Raw genomic sequence first — 16,708 nt, 5'->3', positions numbered from 1 at the left:
TGGCCAATGTGACCTGCAAGTTTTCACTGGCAATATGCAGGTGCAGATATGACAAAGAATAACCATGACCTTTACATCACCCCCAGCTGTTGAGGAATGGGATCCTTTTGACCCTTTCTGTCCAGAGAACCAGGTTGCGAATCTTGTGTGGCAACAAAATATATGGTCTACTTAACAGAGAAGAAGACTCTGTAAAAAAAAAAATGTTTATTATTAAGTAAGCAAAGAAATGGGAATAGATGTGAGATTATTTGGGGAGATAAAGGAAGTTGAAGGTTTTGAAAGGAAAAATAAGGAGGATTATACAAATTGTTTTGAAAGACTCATACTTGGTCATAAGGATTAAAACCAAAAGGGCATCAGTGCAATGTTAGATAGATTCCTCTTACACCCACTCAATAACCCCCAACATGTTCAGCAAGTCTTAGTTCACTCCCAGGTTCCCATTAAAAACCCAGCTCAACCCTGACCAGCTCCACCCTCACTTCCCATTTGTAATTTTCGCATGACTTTATTACAGGACCATCAGGTTCCTATGCCTGCTGCACAGTAGCTTAGCAATATTCTGAGACAGCAGGGTTTGCAGCAGAGAGTTTAATGATCACAAGGTGGCTGAATGAGAAGCTAGGAGGAGATCCTCAAATTCATCTCCCCAAGGAGTACTGAGGGTTTCCAGTGGATGCTGGATAGCAAGGGGCCGGAAAGTTGGGGTAGCGGTAAGAGGGAAGAAGTCAACAGGATGTAGAAACTGCATTCTTTGGTGAGTTGGTGCCTTGCAGGGCCCTTCAGATCAGCTGGCATCAGTAGTTTCACTGACATGCAGAACCTGAAAGAATATCTCAAATGAAAAAGTTAATGTTTTGCAATGCTTGAATCGTTGTCTGCAGGGAAGTTAAGGGGAACTGTAATCTAAGGTCTATATGATTTTGGAACAGTAGGCTGCCAGCAACCATGAAGAACCAGGTCAGAGAGCAAGAAGACCTCCTGATGAATGCTGAATGTGTTGCAAGCTTGGTTTATTTTTGTTTCTCTCCCTCCCTTCTTCACTGATTAAATTTATAAAGTTTATCGATGTGGTTTCAATTTCTTCCAAAGAAGCCTTAACCTAAGCCCTGAGACCACTCACGCCCTCAGTGGCACCTCTCCTCCACCAGAACGAGCATGTAATCTGCTACCTTAGGTTATACAAAATCCCGAAGACCATTCAATACATTGAGATTTTCATTCTGATTTCGTAGGGATGACTCCTCTGTTTTTAGAAAGCTTTTTAAAGTATAAAGCATTTTTATCTTTTGATGTGGCCAAGGATCTCCTAACAACACTACTTTCAGATTTTATTTTTCTGTCTAATGTCGTAAACAGATCAAATCCTTCCCTGCCTCACACTCAAGACTATGAAGTGCACATATTAGTAAAATACCATCAGTGTCTGTGGAGTTCATGAATGAATGATTTTTTTATTTTTTGACAGAATGTCCCTCTGTCACCCAGACTGGAGTGCAGTGGCACAATTCTGGCTCACTGCAACCATTGCCTCCTGGGTTCAAGCAATTCTCCTGCCTCAGCCTCCCAAGTAGCTGGGTTTCAGGCGCCTGCCATCATGCCCAGCTAACTTTTGTATTTTTGTATTTTTGTAGAGACGGGGTTTCACCTTTTTGACCTGGCTCCTCTTGAACCCCTGACATCAGGTGATTTACTCACCTTGTCCTTCCAAAGTGCTGGAATTACAGGTATGAGCAACCTCGCACACCCTTGAATGAAAGTATTCTTGACTTCTACCCTATCCCTAACACTGTCAATTTCTTGCTTCACGAACTGAATATAGATATGTGATATGAATGGATATCTGACTCAATCCATTAATCTGGGGAAAGCCAAAAACCCAATTAGGATTAACTGGGTGGAGCTTCACAAATGTAATCATATATTGCTTTTTGACTGGAAGCTAGCAGCGGATACGTGGAGGGGCGTGGGGGGGAGTTGTGATAAGAAAGGTCAGTAAAAGCTTCTAAAGACCCACAGGAGAGACCCAAAGTCTTCAAGCCTGGAGTTCCTGCCTGGTTCTTCCTGAGGTCTGAGCACCTTCTAAACTACATCCAGATCTGGTAAGTCACTAATTTCTGTAAGGACACTCCCATCTGACCTACAGTCAGTCGGTCTGTGATGGTGACAGTACAGCCTACGATAGCACAGAGCTATATCCAGTCCTTTTTTTTTTTCATATGAACAATTTGAAGCATTCAATGTTTTCCTCTAAATGCAGTTCTGTCTTTATTTCAAAAAAGTTGATTGTGCTTTGGTTTAGGTCATTTCAAAATTCTTGAAGGGAGCAGTGACTTATGCCTTTAACCCCAACACTTTTGGAGGCCAAAATGGGAGGATCATTTCAGCCCAGGGGTTTGAGACCAACCTGGGCAACATGACAAAAACCCTCCTCTACACAGTGTTTTTTTTTTTTTGAGGGTGGGGATGGAGTCTCACTGTGTTGCCCAGACTGCAGTGCAGTGGCACGATCTCAACTCACTGCAACCTTCACTTCCCGGGTTCAAGCAATTCTCATGCCTCAGTCTCCAGTCTCAGAAGCTGGTGTCACAGACATCTGAAACCATGCCTGGCTAAGTTTTGTATTTTTAGTAGAGGTGGGGTTTCACCAAGCTGGCCAGGTTGGTCTCAAACACCTGACCTCAAGTGATCCACCTGCCTTGGCCTCCCAAAGTGCTGGGATTACAGCTGTGAGTCACTGGTGCTTGGCCTCTACTTTTTTTTTTAATTAGCCGAGCATGGTGACATGCATCTGTAGTCCCAGCTATTTGGGTGGCTGGTGTGGGAGAATCACTTGAGCCCAGAAGATTGAGGCCGCAGTGAGCCATGCTCACACCACTGATGTACTCCAGCCTGGGCATAAGAGAGAGACCCTGTCCAAAAAACAAAAACAAAATCAATCAAAAAGGATCTTTGACCTTAATTTTAAACCAATCACATCCTCTTTCACCCAAATGGAGACATGGCAGTGGGGGTGCATGCCTGTAATCCCAGCTACGTGGAAGGCTGAAGCATGAGAATTGCTTGAATCTCAGAGGTGGAGGTTACAGTGAGCTGAGATGGCACCGCTGTACTCCAGCCTGGGCGACAAAGTGAGACTTAGCTTCACCCACACCAAAAAATATTAGATGATACCACCCAGGTGATCATTAGATACATGAAGATTTCTACTGTGTTTTCTTAGGGACTGTCATCTCTGTCTTTGAAAACTGTTTTAACTCTGAAATATTTTGATAAATTTGACGTGGCCAAGGATCCCTCAACAAAGATACTTTCAAGTTTTTTCTTTCTGTCTAATATCAGGAAGAGATTCAACCCTTCCCTATCTCACACTCAGGACTGTGAAGGACACATATTAGTAAAACTCCATGTTTGTGGAGGGAATCAGTGAAGGAGTCCTGGACTTTCACCCTAACCCTAAATCTTTCACTTTGATGGATGAATATCTAATTCCATCAGTAAATCTGGAAGAAACCCAAAAATCCAATCAGGATTAACTGGGAAGAAGTCGAATCAAATGTAGTTCTCTTTCTCTCTTTTTTCTTTTTCTTTTTCTTTTTTTCTTTTTTTTTTTTTTTTTTGAATCTAGCGTATTTTCCAGGCTGGAGTTCAGTGGTGTATTGTCAGCTCACTGCAACCTCTGCCTCCTGGGTTCAAGCGATCCTCCTGCCTCAGCCTCCCTAGTAGCTTGGACTATAGGCGCAGACCACCGCACCTGGCTAATTTTTGTAATTTTAGTAGAGGTAAGGTTTTACCATGTTGGCCAGGCTGGTCTCAAACTCCTGACCTCAGATAATCCACCTGCCTCTGCCTCCCAGAGTGCTGGGATTACAGGTGTGAGCCACTTCGTCTGGCCTTGAATGAATATATTCTTGACTTCTACCCTATCCCTAACACTGTCAATTTCTTGCTTCATGAAGTGAATATAGATATGTCATATGAATGGACATCTGATTCAATCCGGTAATCTGGGGAGAGCCAAAAACCCAATCAGGATTAACTGGGTGGAGCTTCACAAATGCAATCAGATATCACTTTCTGATTGGAAGCTAGCAGCGGATACATGGAGGGGCGTGGGTGGGAGTTGTGATTAGAAAGGTCAATAAAAGCTTCTAAAGACCCACAGCAGAGACCCAAAGTCTTCAAGCCTGGAGTTCCTGCCTGGTTCTTCCTGAGGTCTGAGCACCTTCTAAACTACATCCAGATCTGGTAAGTCACTAATTTCTGTAAGGACACTCCCATCTGACCTAGAGTCAGTCGGTCTGGGATGGTGACAGTGCAGCCTACGATGGCACAGAGCTATACCCTGTCCTTTTTTTTATATATATATGAACAATTTGAAGCTTTGAATTTTTTCCTCTAAATGCAGTTCTGTCTTTATTTCAAAAAAGTTGATTGTGCTTTGGTTTAGGTCATTTCAAAATTCTTGAAGGGAGCAGTGACTCACGCCTTTAACCCCAACACTTTTGGAGGTCAAAGTGGGAGGATCATTTCAGCCCAGGGGTTTGAGACCAACCTGGGCAACATGACAAAAACCCTCCTCTACACAACGTTTTTTTTTTTTTTTTTTGAGGGTGGGGATGGAGTCTCACTGTGTTGCCCAGACTGGAGTACAGTGGCACGATCTCAACTCACTGCAACGTTTACTTCCCGGGTTCAAGCAATTCTCATGCATCAGTCTCCATTCTCAGAAGCTGGTGTCACAGACATCTGAAACCATGCCTGGCTAAGTTTTGTATTTTTAGTAGAGGTGGGGTTTCACCAAGCTGGCCAGGTTGGTCTCAAACACCTGACCTCAAGTGATCCACCTGCCTTGGCCTCCCAAAGTGCTGGGATTACAGCTGTGAGTCACTGGTGCTTGGCCTCTACTTTTTTTTTTAATTAGCCGAGCATGGTGACATGCATCTGTAGTCCCAGCTATTTGGGTGGCTGGTGTGGGAGAATCACTTGAGCCCAGAAGATTGAGGCCGCAGTGAGCCATGCTCACACCACTGATGTACTCCAGCCTGGGCATAAGAGAGAGACCCTGTCCAAAAAACAAAAACAAAATCAATCAAAAAGGATCTTTGACCTTAATTTTAAACCAATCACATCCTCTTTCACCCAAATGGAGACATGGCAGTGGGGGTGCATGCCTGTAATCCCAGCTACGTGGAAGGCTGAAGCATGAGAATTGCTTGAATCTCAGAGGTGGAGGTTACAGTGAGCTGAGATGGCACCGCTGTACTCCAGCCTGGGCGACAAAGTGAGACTTAGCTTCACCCACACCAAAAAATATTAGATGATACCACCCAGGTGATCATTAGATACATGAAGATTTCTACTGTGTTTTCTTAGGGACTGTCATCTCTGTCTTTGAAAACTGTTTTAACTCTGAAATATTTTGATAAATTTGACGTGGCCAAGGATCCCTCAACAAAGATACTTTCAAGTTTTTTCTTTCTGTCTAATATCAGGAAGAGATTCAACCCTTCCCTATCTCACACTCAGGACTGTGAAGGACACATATTAGTAAAACTCCATGTTTGTGGAGGGAATCAGTGAAGGAGTCCTGGACTTTCACCCTAACCCTAAATCTTTCACTTTGATGGATGAATATCTAATTCCATCAGTAAATCTGGAAGAAACCCAAAAATCCAATCAGGATTAACTGGGAAGAAGTCGAATCAAATGTAGTTCTCTTTCTCTCTTTTTTCTTTTTCTTTTTCTTTTTTTCTTTTTTTTTTTTTTTTGAATCTAGCGTATTTTCCAGGCTGGAGTTCAGTGGTGTATTGTCAGCTCACTGCAACCTCTGCCTCCTGGGTTCAAGCGATCCTCCTGCCTCAGCCTCCCTAGTAGCTTGGACTATAGGCGCAGACCACCGCACCTGGCTAATTTTTGTAATTTTAGTAGAGGTAAGGTTTTACCATGTTGGCCAGGCTGGTCTCAAACTCCTGACCTCAGATAATCCACCTGCCTCTGCCTCCCAGAGTGCTGGGATTACAGGTGTGAGCCACTTCGTCTGGCCTTGAATGAATATATTCTTGACTTCTACCCTATCCCTAACACTGTCAATTTCTTGCTTCATGAAGTGAATATAGATATGTCATATGAATGGACATCTGATTCAATCCGGTAATCTGGGGAGAGCCAAAAACCCAATCAGGATTAACTGGGTGGAGCTTCACAAATGCAATCAGATATCACTTTCTGATTGGAAGCTAGCAGCGGATACATGGAGGGGCGTGGGTGGGAGTTGTGATTAGAAAGGTCAATAAAAGCTTCTAAAGACCCACAGGAGAGACCCAAAGTCTTCAAGCCTGGAGTTCCTGCCTGGTTCTTCCTGAGGTCTGAGCACCTTCTAAACTACATCCAGATCTGGTAAGTCACTAATTTCTGTAAGGACACTCCCATCTGACCTAGAGTCAGTCGGTCTGGGATGGTGACAGTGCAGCCTACGATGGCACAGAGCTATACCCTGTCCTTTTTTTTATATATATATGAACAATTTGAAGCTTTGAATTTTTTCCTCTAAATGCAGTTCTGTCTTTATTTCAAAAAAGTTGATTGTGCTTTGGTTTAGGTCATTTCAAAATTCTTGAAGGGAGCAGTGACTCACGCCTTTAACCCCAACACTTTTGGAGGTCAAAGTGGGAGGATCATTTCAGCCCAGGGGTTTGAGACCAACCTGGGCAACATGACAAAAACCCTCCTCTACACAACGTTTTTTTTTTTTTTTGAGGGTGGGGATGGAGTCTCACTGTGTTGCCCAGACTGGAGTACAGTGGCACGATCTCAACTCACTGCAACGTTTACTTCCCGGGTTCAAGCAATTCTCATGCATCAGTCTCCATTCTCAGAAGCTGGTGTCACAGACATCTGAAACCATGCCTGGCTAAGTTTTGTATTTTTAGTAGAGGTGGGGTTTCACCAAGCTGGCCAGGTTGGTCTCAAACACCTGACCTCAAGTGATCCACCTGCCTTGGCCTCCCAAAGTGCTGGGATTACAGCTGTGAGTCACTGGTGCTTGGCCTCTACTTTTTTTTTTAATTAGCCGAGCATGGTGACATGCATCTGTAGTCCCAGCTATTTGGGTGGCTGGTGTGGGAGAATCACTTGAGCCCAGAAGATTGAGGCCGCAGTGAGCCATGCTCACACCACTGCTGTACTCCAGCCTGGGCAAAAGAGAGAGACCCTGTCCAAACAACAAAAACAAAATCAATCAAAAAGGATCTTTGACCTTAATTTTAAACCAATCACATCCTCTTTCACCCAAATGGAGACATGGCTGTGGGGGTGCATGCCTGTAATCCCAGCTACGTGGAAGGCTGAAGCATGAGAATTGCTTGAATCTCAGAGGTGGAGGTTACAGTGAGCTGAGATGGCACCGCTGTACTCCAGCCTGGGCGACAAAGTGAGACTTAGCTTCACCCACACCAAAAAATATTAGATGATACCACCCAGGTGATCATTAGATACATGAAGATTTCTACTGTGTTTTCTTAGGGACTGTCATCTCTGTCTTTGAAAACTGTTTTAACTCTGAAATATTTTGATAAATTTGACGTGGTCAAGGATCCCTCAACAAAGATACTTTCAAGTTTTTTCTTTCTGTCTAATATCAGGAAGAGATTCAACCCTTCCCTATCTCACACTCAGGACTGTGAAGGACACATATTAGTAAAACTCCACGTTTGTGGAGGGAATCAGTGAATGAGTCCTGGACTTTCACCCTATCCCTAAATCTTTCATTTTGATGTATCAATATCTTATTGGGTCAGTTAATCTTTAAGAAAGCCAAAAATCCAATCAGGATTAACTGGGTAGAGATTAAGAAGTCTAGTCAAATGTAGCTCTCTCTGTCTCTCTGTTCAATCTAGCCTATTTCCCAGGCTGGAGTGGAGTGGTATAATGTCAGCTCACTGCAACTTCTGCCTCTTGGGTTCAAGCGATCCTCCAACCTCAGCCTCCCTAGTAGCTTGGACTACAGGTGCAAACCACTGCACCTGGCTAATTTTTGCTGTCTTAGTAGAGGCAGGGTTTTACCATGTTGGCCAGGCTCATCTTGAACTCCTGATCTCAGATGATCCACCTGCCTTGGCCTCACAAAATGCTCAGATTACAGGTGTGAGTCACTGCACCCTGCCAAAGTGGTTCAGTTTCAATATGTGTAAGAGGTGTGCACTGGAAACGTCTATCTTGCAAGTGATGCATAACAGTGTCACATAGCTTTCAAAGCTTCTCACTGAAATTTTCAATAATAAGGCTGGGGAGGAGGCTCACACCTATAATCCCAGTATGTTGGGAGGCCAAGGGGGGTGGATTGCTTGAGACTAGGAGTTCAAGAGCAGCTTGGACAACATAGCGAAATCCACTGTCTTTACAAAAAGTCAAAAAATAAAAGATGAGCTGGGTGTGGTGATGCATAACTGTGGTCCCAGCTACTTAGGAGGCTTTCGGGGAAGAATCCTTTGAGCTTGGAGGTCAAGGCTGCACTGAGCTATGATCCCACCACTACACTCCAGGCTGGGTGACAGAGCAAGACCCTGTCAGAAAGAGAGTGAGAGAGGGAGAGAGAGAAAGAGAGAGAATGAGAGAAGGGAGGCAGGGAAAGAAGACAAGAAAGAAAGAAGGGAGAGAGAGTGGGAAAGAAAGAAGAAGGAAGGGAGAGAGGGAAAGAAGGAAAGAAGAAAGAGAGAGAAAGAGAAAGCAAGCTTAAATAATGAAAAGAAAACAAATAGAACCAATTCTAGGGATGCTCCATGAATGTCCCCAACAAGCTTATTTGTAGGAACTGAAAATGTGGGCATGTAGGCTTGTGACACTCCCATTCCCATTGTTTTAGAACCTTGAGTAATTAGTAATTTCCCCCAATGGTAGGAGGGGTTCGCTTTCATGTTCCTCCACACTCACTAGTCACTGGATGGAACACTGGATAGAAAGGAAGGGCTAGTGGTGGCCCTGCTTCCTCACTGCTTCGGAGACGCTCATGCTGATGCAGCAGAAACAGAATGCTGGCTTAATGGCCACTGAGTACAGAGTAGAATTGGAGTAAACTGAGGGCTCTTTCACCATTGCCAGAGCAGTGACTTTTGCCATAGGAGAAGATGAGATTGCATGGGCTTGTCCTGAGAGTGATGCCTTTTCTCTGGGTTTGTCCTCTGGAAGTTTTCCCTGCAGATTCATGAAGATGAGCATCCGGACTCCACCCAGACTCCTGGAGCTTGCGGGGCGGAGCCTGCTGAAGGACCAAGCCTTGGCCATCTCCACCCTGGAGGAGCTGCCCATGGAACTTTTCCCCCCACTGTTCATGGAGGCCTTCAGCAGGAGACGCTGTGAGGCCCTGAAGCTGATGGTGCTGGCCTGGCCTTTCCGCCGCCTCCCTCTGAGGCCTCTGATAAAGATGCCTTGTCTGGAGGCATTCCAAGCTGTGCTGGATGGGTTTGATGCACTGCTTACCCAAGGGGTTCATCCCAGGTGAGGTGGCCCAGGTGGGCTGGTGGGGAGGTCCCAGGTGTCCAACAGAAGGAACAGCTGGGTCATGAGAAGTGAGGAGGCCCAAGGGGGGATGGTGGTGGTGAGGAAGCTGAGAGGACTTGGTCATTCACCAACTCCTCAGGGAAAGCACTGCTCACCATGCAAGGTCCATGGAGGTAACAGGAACCTCTCCTCTAATGGCACTGAAAGGCACCATGAAAAGTGAGAACTGGGCCAGGCACGGTGGCTCACAATGTAATCCCATCACATTGGGAGGCTGAGGTCAAGAGTTGGAGGCCAGCCTGTCCAACATGGCAAACCCCAACTCTACTAAAAATACTAAAATTAGCTGGGCATGGTGGTGGGTTCCTGTAATCCCAGCTACTTGTGAGGTTGAGGCAGGAGAATCATTTGAACCCGGGAAGCAGAGGTTGCAGTGAGGTGACCTCACACCACTGCACTCCAGCCTGGGCGACAGAGGGAGACTTGGTCTCAAAAAAAAAAAAAAATGTGGAAGTGGGCAGGATCCAAGGGGAAAACAGGGTGAAGAAAAGTCAGAGAGAGGGACAACAAGCAGGGAGGGGAGGAGCTGCTATCCAGGATGTGGAGTTTAAGTTCAGAAATGAGTTCTGAAGTTCTCAGTCTCACCTCTATTTTCCCACAGGAGATGGAAACTTCAAGTGCTGGATTTACAGGATGTCTGTGAGAACTTCTGGATGGTTTGGTCTGAAGCTATGGCCCATGGGTGCTTCCTCAATGCCAAGAGGAACAAAAAAACAGTGCAGGACTGTCCAAGGATGAGAGGACAGCAGCCCTTGACTGTGTTCGTAGAACTTTGGCTCAAGAACAGGACTCTGGATGAATACCTCACCTACCTCCTTCTATGGGTCAAGCAGAGGAAAGATTTACTACACCTGTGCTGTAAGAAGCTGAAAATTTTGGGAATGCCCTTCCACAATATCAGAAGCATCCTGAAAATGGTGAACCTAGACTGTATCCAGGAGGTGGAAGTGAATTGCAAGTGGATACTGCCCATCCTGACACAGTTTACCCCATACCTGGGCCACATGAGGAATCTTCAGAAGCTCGTTCTCTCCCACATGGATGTCTCTCGCTACGTTTCCCCAGAGCAGAAGAAGGAGATTGTTACCCAGTTCACCACTCAGTTCCTCAAGCTGCGCTGCCTCCAAAAGCTTTATATGAACTCTGTTTCTTTCCTCGAAGGCCACCTGGACCAGCTGCTCAGGTGAGGGAGGGTGATGAGCTTTCTCTGCAGACCACAGCAGAGCCTGTTACACTAAACACTAGTGGGCCTCTACTGTGAGCCAGCCTATGAGGATGAAACAGTGAAGGGGACACTAGAATGTCTATGCATTGTCCTTTTGGCGGCCCTGTCCTGAAATGGGTATCACGCAACCCTCCCAATAGAGGCAGAGGGATCAGCTAGGGGAGATGCTATAGAGAGGCTGCCATGCTAGGAAGCTAGCTACTGGGGGTTTCAGATCTAGTGAGGGTGCCTTTCTGAATTCTTCCTGAGGACGTGTGTCTAAGTTAAGATGATGAAAAATAGGCCAGGGGCGGTGGCTCATGCCTGTAATCCTAGCACTTTGGGAGTCTGAGGCAAGAGGATAGCTTGAGCCTAGGAGTTTAAGACCAGTCTGGGTAACATCCCAAGACCCCTGTCAGAAATGAATAAATAAAAGTAAAAACAAACAAGATAACTTTTTTTTTCTGAGATGGATTTTCACTTTGATTGTCCAGGCTAGAGTGCAGTTGTGACATCTCAGCTCACAGCAACTTCTGCCTCCCAGGTTCAGGCGATTCTCCTGCCTCAGCTTCCTGAGTACCTGGGATTACAGGCATGGGCCACCACACCTGGCTAATTTTTATATTTTAAGTAGAGACAGGGTTTCACCATGTTGGCCAGGTTATTCTCCAACTCCTGACTTCAGGTGATTCACCCACCTTGGACTCCCAAAGTGCTGGGATTATAGGCGAGAGCTACCATGCCCAGCCAACAAGATAATTTTTAAGAAGATGATGTGAAGTAGGGAAGTGAAGTGGGCACTGAAGAGGGGAATGCTCAGCAAACCTGCACATGTCAGAAAATCAGCTTTGTGCCCCACAGTTTGGTGAACATGAATGATCCCATCTCTAATTCCCTGTTGTAAAAGTTTCTTTTGAGCTCCAGGTAAATTAATTACCTAGGAAATGTATGATTCTGAAACAGAGGGTCAGGGAGCAGGCACAAAGAATGGTGAAAGTGATAGATGGTTTGCTGATGATACAGGCGTGTCAGGGACGCCTGCAGCCCGCCCACCCCAGCTGATGTTGCAGGATCCTGTCTGGGTTTGTCCTTTATGCCTGAATCTCCACTGGGCTCCTGTAGCCCAGAGATGTGGTTTTCTGCCTGACAGATGAGGAAAGGGAGCTTTAGGGATTCTGAGAACTTGATCCATTCCTATAAATGACGGTGAAATGACTCAGCCTCAAATGGAATTACTTTTTCTCTCTTTTTTTTTTTTAAATACAGAGTCTCGCTCTGTCACCCAGGCTGGAGTGTAGTGGCATGATCTCTGCTCACCGCAACCTACACCTCCTGGGTTCAAGCAATTATCCTGCCTCAGCTTCACAAGTAGCTGGAATTGCAGGCGCCTGCCACAACACCTGGCTAATTTTTGGATTTTTGGCGGAGAGGAGGTTTTGCCATGATCAGCAGGCTGGTCTCAAACTCCTGATCTCAAGGAATCCACCTGTCTCAGCCTCCCAAAGTTCTGGGATTACAGGTGTGAGTTACTGCGCCAGGCCTAAAGTGGAATTGACCTCAGTGGCAAAGGTCCTCATCACGCTGCTTCCTAAGTGTTGACCATCAGACAATCAGAATGACCCTGGGCTTGGGTAAAATGGTCTCCATCCATTACCTTGAAGTCATTCCCCACCACCCTCCACTCACCCCTATGATTCCCCAGAATTAACTTCTTGCTCTCTCTCCGCAGCTGTCTGAAGACCTCGTTAAAGATCCTCGCAATAACTAACTGTGCGCTTTTGGAATCAGACTTGAAGCATCTATCCCAGTGCCCGAGCATCAGTCAACTAAAGACCCTGGACCTGAATGGCATCAGACTGACCAATTACAGTCTTGTGCCTCTCCAAATTCTCCTAGAAAATGTTGCAGCCACCCTTGAGTACCTGGATTTAGATGACTGTGGCATCGTAGACTCCCAAGTCAACACCATCCTGCCTGCCTTGAGCCACTGCTTTGAGCTCAACACCTTCAGCTTCTGTGGAAATCCCATCTGCATGGCAACCCTGGAGAACCTGCTGAGCCACACAATCATACTCAGAAAGTTATGCCTGGAGCTGTATCCTGCCCCGCGGGAGAGTTATGATGCTGATGGTACTCTCTGCTGGAGCAGATTTGCCCAACTTAGGGCTGAGCTGATGAAGAGAGTGAGGGACTTAAGGCACCCCAAGAGGATCTTGTTCTGTACTGACTACTGCCCTGACTGTGGCGACAGGTCATTTTATGACCTGGAGGCAGATCAATGCTGCTGTTGAATGCCTGCCTATTTTGGTGGATATGTCAAACGCTTTCTTCTGGACACTTGGAAACTAAAACCTAGGTCTTAGGTACATCCTATAGGGAGCACAGAACCCATCGTTTCACACATGGGCTCTGAAAGTGGGAAAGGAAAGCTGATCAAGCAGGGGCCGGACTTGCGGGAAATGTTGCCATGGATTCGATGGGACTTTGGGGACCTGTGTCCTGTAGAGTCGAAAATGGGAATCTGAATGTCTAGAGTGGAGGCTTGAGAATACTTGAGGGAGTTACTCTTGCATGCATGGTTGTAAAGAAACAATCAGAAATAAAGGAAAACTGAGCAGAATCTGTCTGGTGCCCTGTATTATTAAGTAAACTGTTTTCCAGTTTAAGCCTCAGGAATCTTCAGTTATTGATGGAAAAAACAAAAGGCACTGACTGAGTTGTCCAATCAATAAGATGCAGCCCAAGAAAATCAAGGCATTGAAATGAAATTTGGTTATTGTAATCAGTTTCCTCCCATTCTTTTATTTGAGACAGAGTTTCACTCTTGTTGCCCAGCCTGGAGTTTAGAGTGCAATGGTGCCATCTCAGCTGACTGCAACCTCCACCTGGGGTTTAAATGATTCTCCTGCCTCAGCCTCCCAAGTAGCTGGGATTACAGGCATGCACCACCATGCCCAGCTAATTTGTGTATGTTTAGTAGCGACAGGGTTTCCTCACTATGTTGGTCAGGCTGGTCTCAAACTCCTGACTTTGGGTGATTCACGCAAGTAGGCCTACCAAAGTGCTGGGATTACAGGTGTGAGCCACTGTGTCAGGCTTTTTTGTTTTGTTTTGTTTTTTAGAGGTCTCCTGTCACTCAGGCTAGAGTGCGGTGGCACAATCATAGCTCACTGCAGCCTCAATTTCCTGGGTTCAAGTGATCCTCCCACCTCAGCCTCCTGAGGAGCTAGGACTACAGGCGTGTGAGCCACCACGCCTGTATGCTTGTTTTTTTAAGTGTTGACAAGGTCTCGCTGTCTTGCCCAGGCTGATCTGGAACTCCTGAGCTTGTGATTCTCCTGCCTTGGCCTCCCAAAATGCAGGGAGTATAGGCGTGGACCACCACGCTTGGCTTGGCCTCCTCCAGTTCTTCACTTCTTTAGATGTCTGTTAATTCCTTGTTAGTTTCTGTGGCTGTTCAGTAGGTTAATACACACTAGGTGGACACCAAGGGCCTGGAACGTTACTGGGCAAGAACAGTGAGCCAATCCACACGGAAAGCACCTTCTTCTCAGGGTCTTTCACCGCTAGCCAGATGCTGAGACCCTGCCCACTCCCTGTGAGTCTCCACATGCTTCCAGAAGCCTTAGTTGGTGGACGTCAGCTTCACTGCACAAGGAGCCACTCTCTTCTCGCTGCCCTGGAAGGGGATGTCCATATTGTGTATTAGCTGGAGCCTCTGGGCAGCACCAACCCTTGCTTGTTCCCCTGATGACTAGCAGCCCTTCTTGAATTAAACTGGTTGTAGCCAGTAAAGACAGCCACATTCCCTTTAAGTAAAATACTAAAACTATACAGGTATGTAACACTTTTTAAATATTTCCATCTGACATTTTAAAAAGTTACTTCTTATTAGGGAGCTAGGTCAGATCGATGAGAGATTTTCTCATAACAACTCCCCTCTCTCCCTATCAAGGAAGAGACTAGTGCAGGGTGTTCTGGAATCTCACATCATGAAAGGGTGGATAACAATCAAGTGCCTGTGGGTGATGAGTGACCTTCCCTGTGCTGAGGAAGCCTGCATAATGGGCACCCAAGTGAAGGATCCTGCTGAGGATTCAGGGGCTGGTATTGCTGTCAGGGATCTTAGCCAAGAGCCTCAGGTCCCTGTAAAATGAGGATGATGATGTCCAACAGCTTATAGGACCCTGGAAGGATCCAATGAGATGGTTCATGTTTAGGGCTTGGCATGGGGACTGGCATACAGTTAGATGAATACATCTTGTTCTTTTTTCTCTTCTCAGCAGAAGTCCCAGCAATTTTCATCTTTCAATCTCACCTCCTTTTCCTGATAACAGGGAGGCAACAAGAACCCAGGGCATGCAATGGGGCTCATCTTCTACCCTCTGCCACAACTTCATCATGACTCCCCCAAACAGCAGAGCCCCAGGAGCCAGCAGGGGGCAGGGTGGGCATTTCTGGACTGGATTCATTCCTAAGAAGAGTAAAATGTCCAATCCATAGGTCTCGGGTGCCATCTGCTGGTAGATCAGACCAGATGGTGTAATTTAATGTTGCAAGGATTATATTATACGGTATTTTTTAAAATTTACTATTATGAGCCAGGAGCGGTGGCTCATGTCTGTAATCCCAGCACTTTGGGAGGCTGAGGCTATTGTCATGGCCAGGCTTGGTGTCTCACACCTGTAATCCCAGCATTTTGGGAGGCTGAGGTGGGCAGATCGCTTCAGGTCAGGATTTTGAGACCAGGCTGGCCAACATGGTGAAACCCCGTCTCTACTCAAAATACAAAAAAATTGCTGGGCGTGGTGGCATTCGCCTGTAATCCCAGGTATTCAGGAGACTGAGGCAGGACAATCGCTTGAACCCGGGAGGCGAAGGTTGCAGTGAGCTGTGATCGCACCAGTGCACTCCAGCCTGGGCGACAGAGCAAGAAAAGAAAATTTACTATAATGTAAATACTAGTTGAGTATAAATATTTGTGTTGTAATTTACATATATGAAAGATATAAAACTTTTAAAGAATGCAATGTGATATTTTAAGAATGGTTAATGGCCAGGCGTGGTGACTCATGCCTGTAATCCCAGCACTTTGGCAGGCCGAGGCAGGCAGATCACGAGGTCAGGAATTTGAGACCAGCCTGGCCAATGTGGTAAAAACCCGTCTCTACTAAAAATACAAAAAATTAGCCTGGGGTGGTGACAGGCCCCTGTAATCCCAGATAGTCAGGAGGCTGAGGCAAGAGAATCTCTTGAACCCAGGAGCAAATGCTGTTGACCGTGTGTTGCATGGAAATGTTTGTCATGCGTATAGCCACTAAATTGCTAACTTGGGGACGTCAACATTAGCTCACTACCAATAATATAAATAAATTGGATTATGGAAAAAATTGCCTTTGTGATACCATATCCATGTGTGTCATGAGAGTCCAGCAATTGGGCCGGTGTGGTGGCTCACGTCTGTAATTCCAGCACTTTGGGAGACTGAGGTGCATGGATCACTTCAGGTCAGGAGTTCGAGACCAGTCTGGGCAGCATGGTGAAACTCTGTATCTATTAAAAACACAAAAATTCCCACCTATGAGTGAGAACATGTGGTGTTTGTTTTTTTGTCCTTGTGATAGGGTGGGAATTGAACAATGAGAACACATGGACACAGGAAGAGGAACATCACACACTGGGGCCTGTTGTGTGGGGAGTGGGGAGGGATAGCATTTGGAGAGATACCTAATGTTGAATGACAAGTTACTGGGTGCAGCACACCAACATGGCACATGTATACATGTGTAACTAACCTGCACGTTGTGCACATGTACCCTAAAACTTAAAGTATAATAAAAACAAATACAAAAATTAACTGGGCATGGTGGCAGGTATCATCCCAACTACTGGGGAGGCCGAGGGAGGAGAATTGCTTGAACCCAGGAGGTGGAGGTTACAGTG

The 16,708-nt window shown here is 45.9% G+C and overlaps 1 protein-coding gene across 1 annotated transcript; it reads left to right on the top strand.

The window, feature by feature from the left end:
* The first annotated feature begins 9,146 nt into the window (after positions 1-9,146).
* Positions 9,147-13,056, top strand: LOC134729822 (PRAME family member 15-like). The gene is made up of 3 exons (XM_063601884.1): positions 9,147-9,498; positions 10,163-10,744; positions 12,495-13,056. The coding sequence occupies exons 1-3, from the start codon at positions 9,206-9,208 to the stop codon at positions 13,054-13,056; spliced, it is 1,437 nt and encodes a 478-aa protein (XP_063457954.1). The 5' UTR covers positions 9,147-9,205.
* The last annotated feature ends 3,652 nt before the right edge of the window (positions 13,057-16,708 follow it).

This window comes from Pan paniscus, chromosome 1, assembly GCF_029289425.2.
Source record: "Pan paniscus chromosome 1, NHGRI_mPanPan1-v2.0_pri, whole genome shotgun sequence".
Classification (NCBI taxonomy): Eukaryota; Metazoa; Chordata; class Mammalia; order Primates; family Hominidae; genus Pan; species Pan paniscus.
Note: the sequence above shows the minus strand (reverse complement) of the source record. Positions and strands in the feature narration are given on the sequence as shown.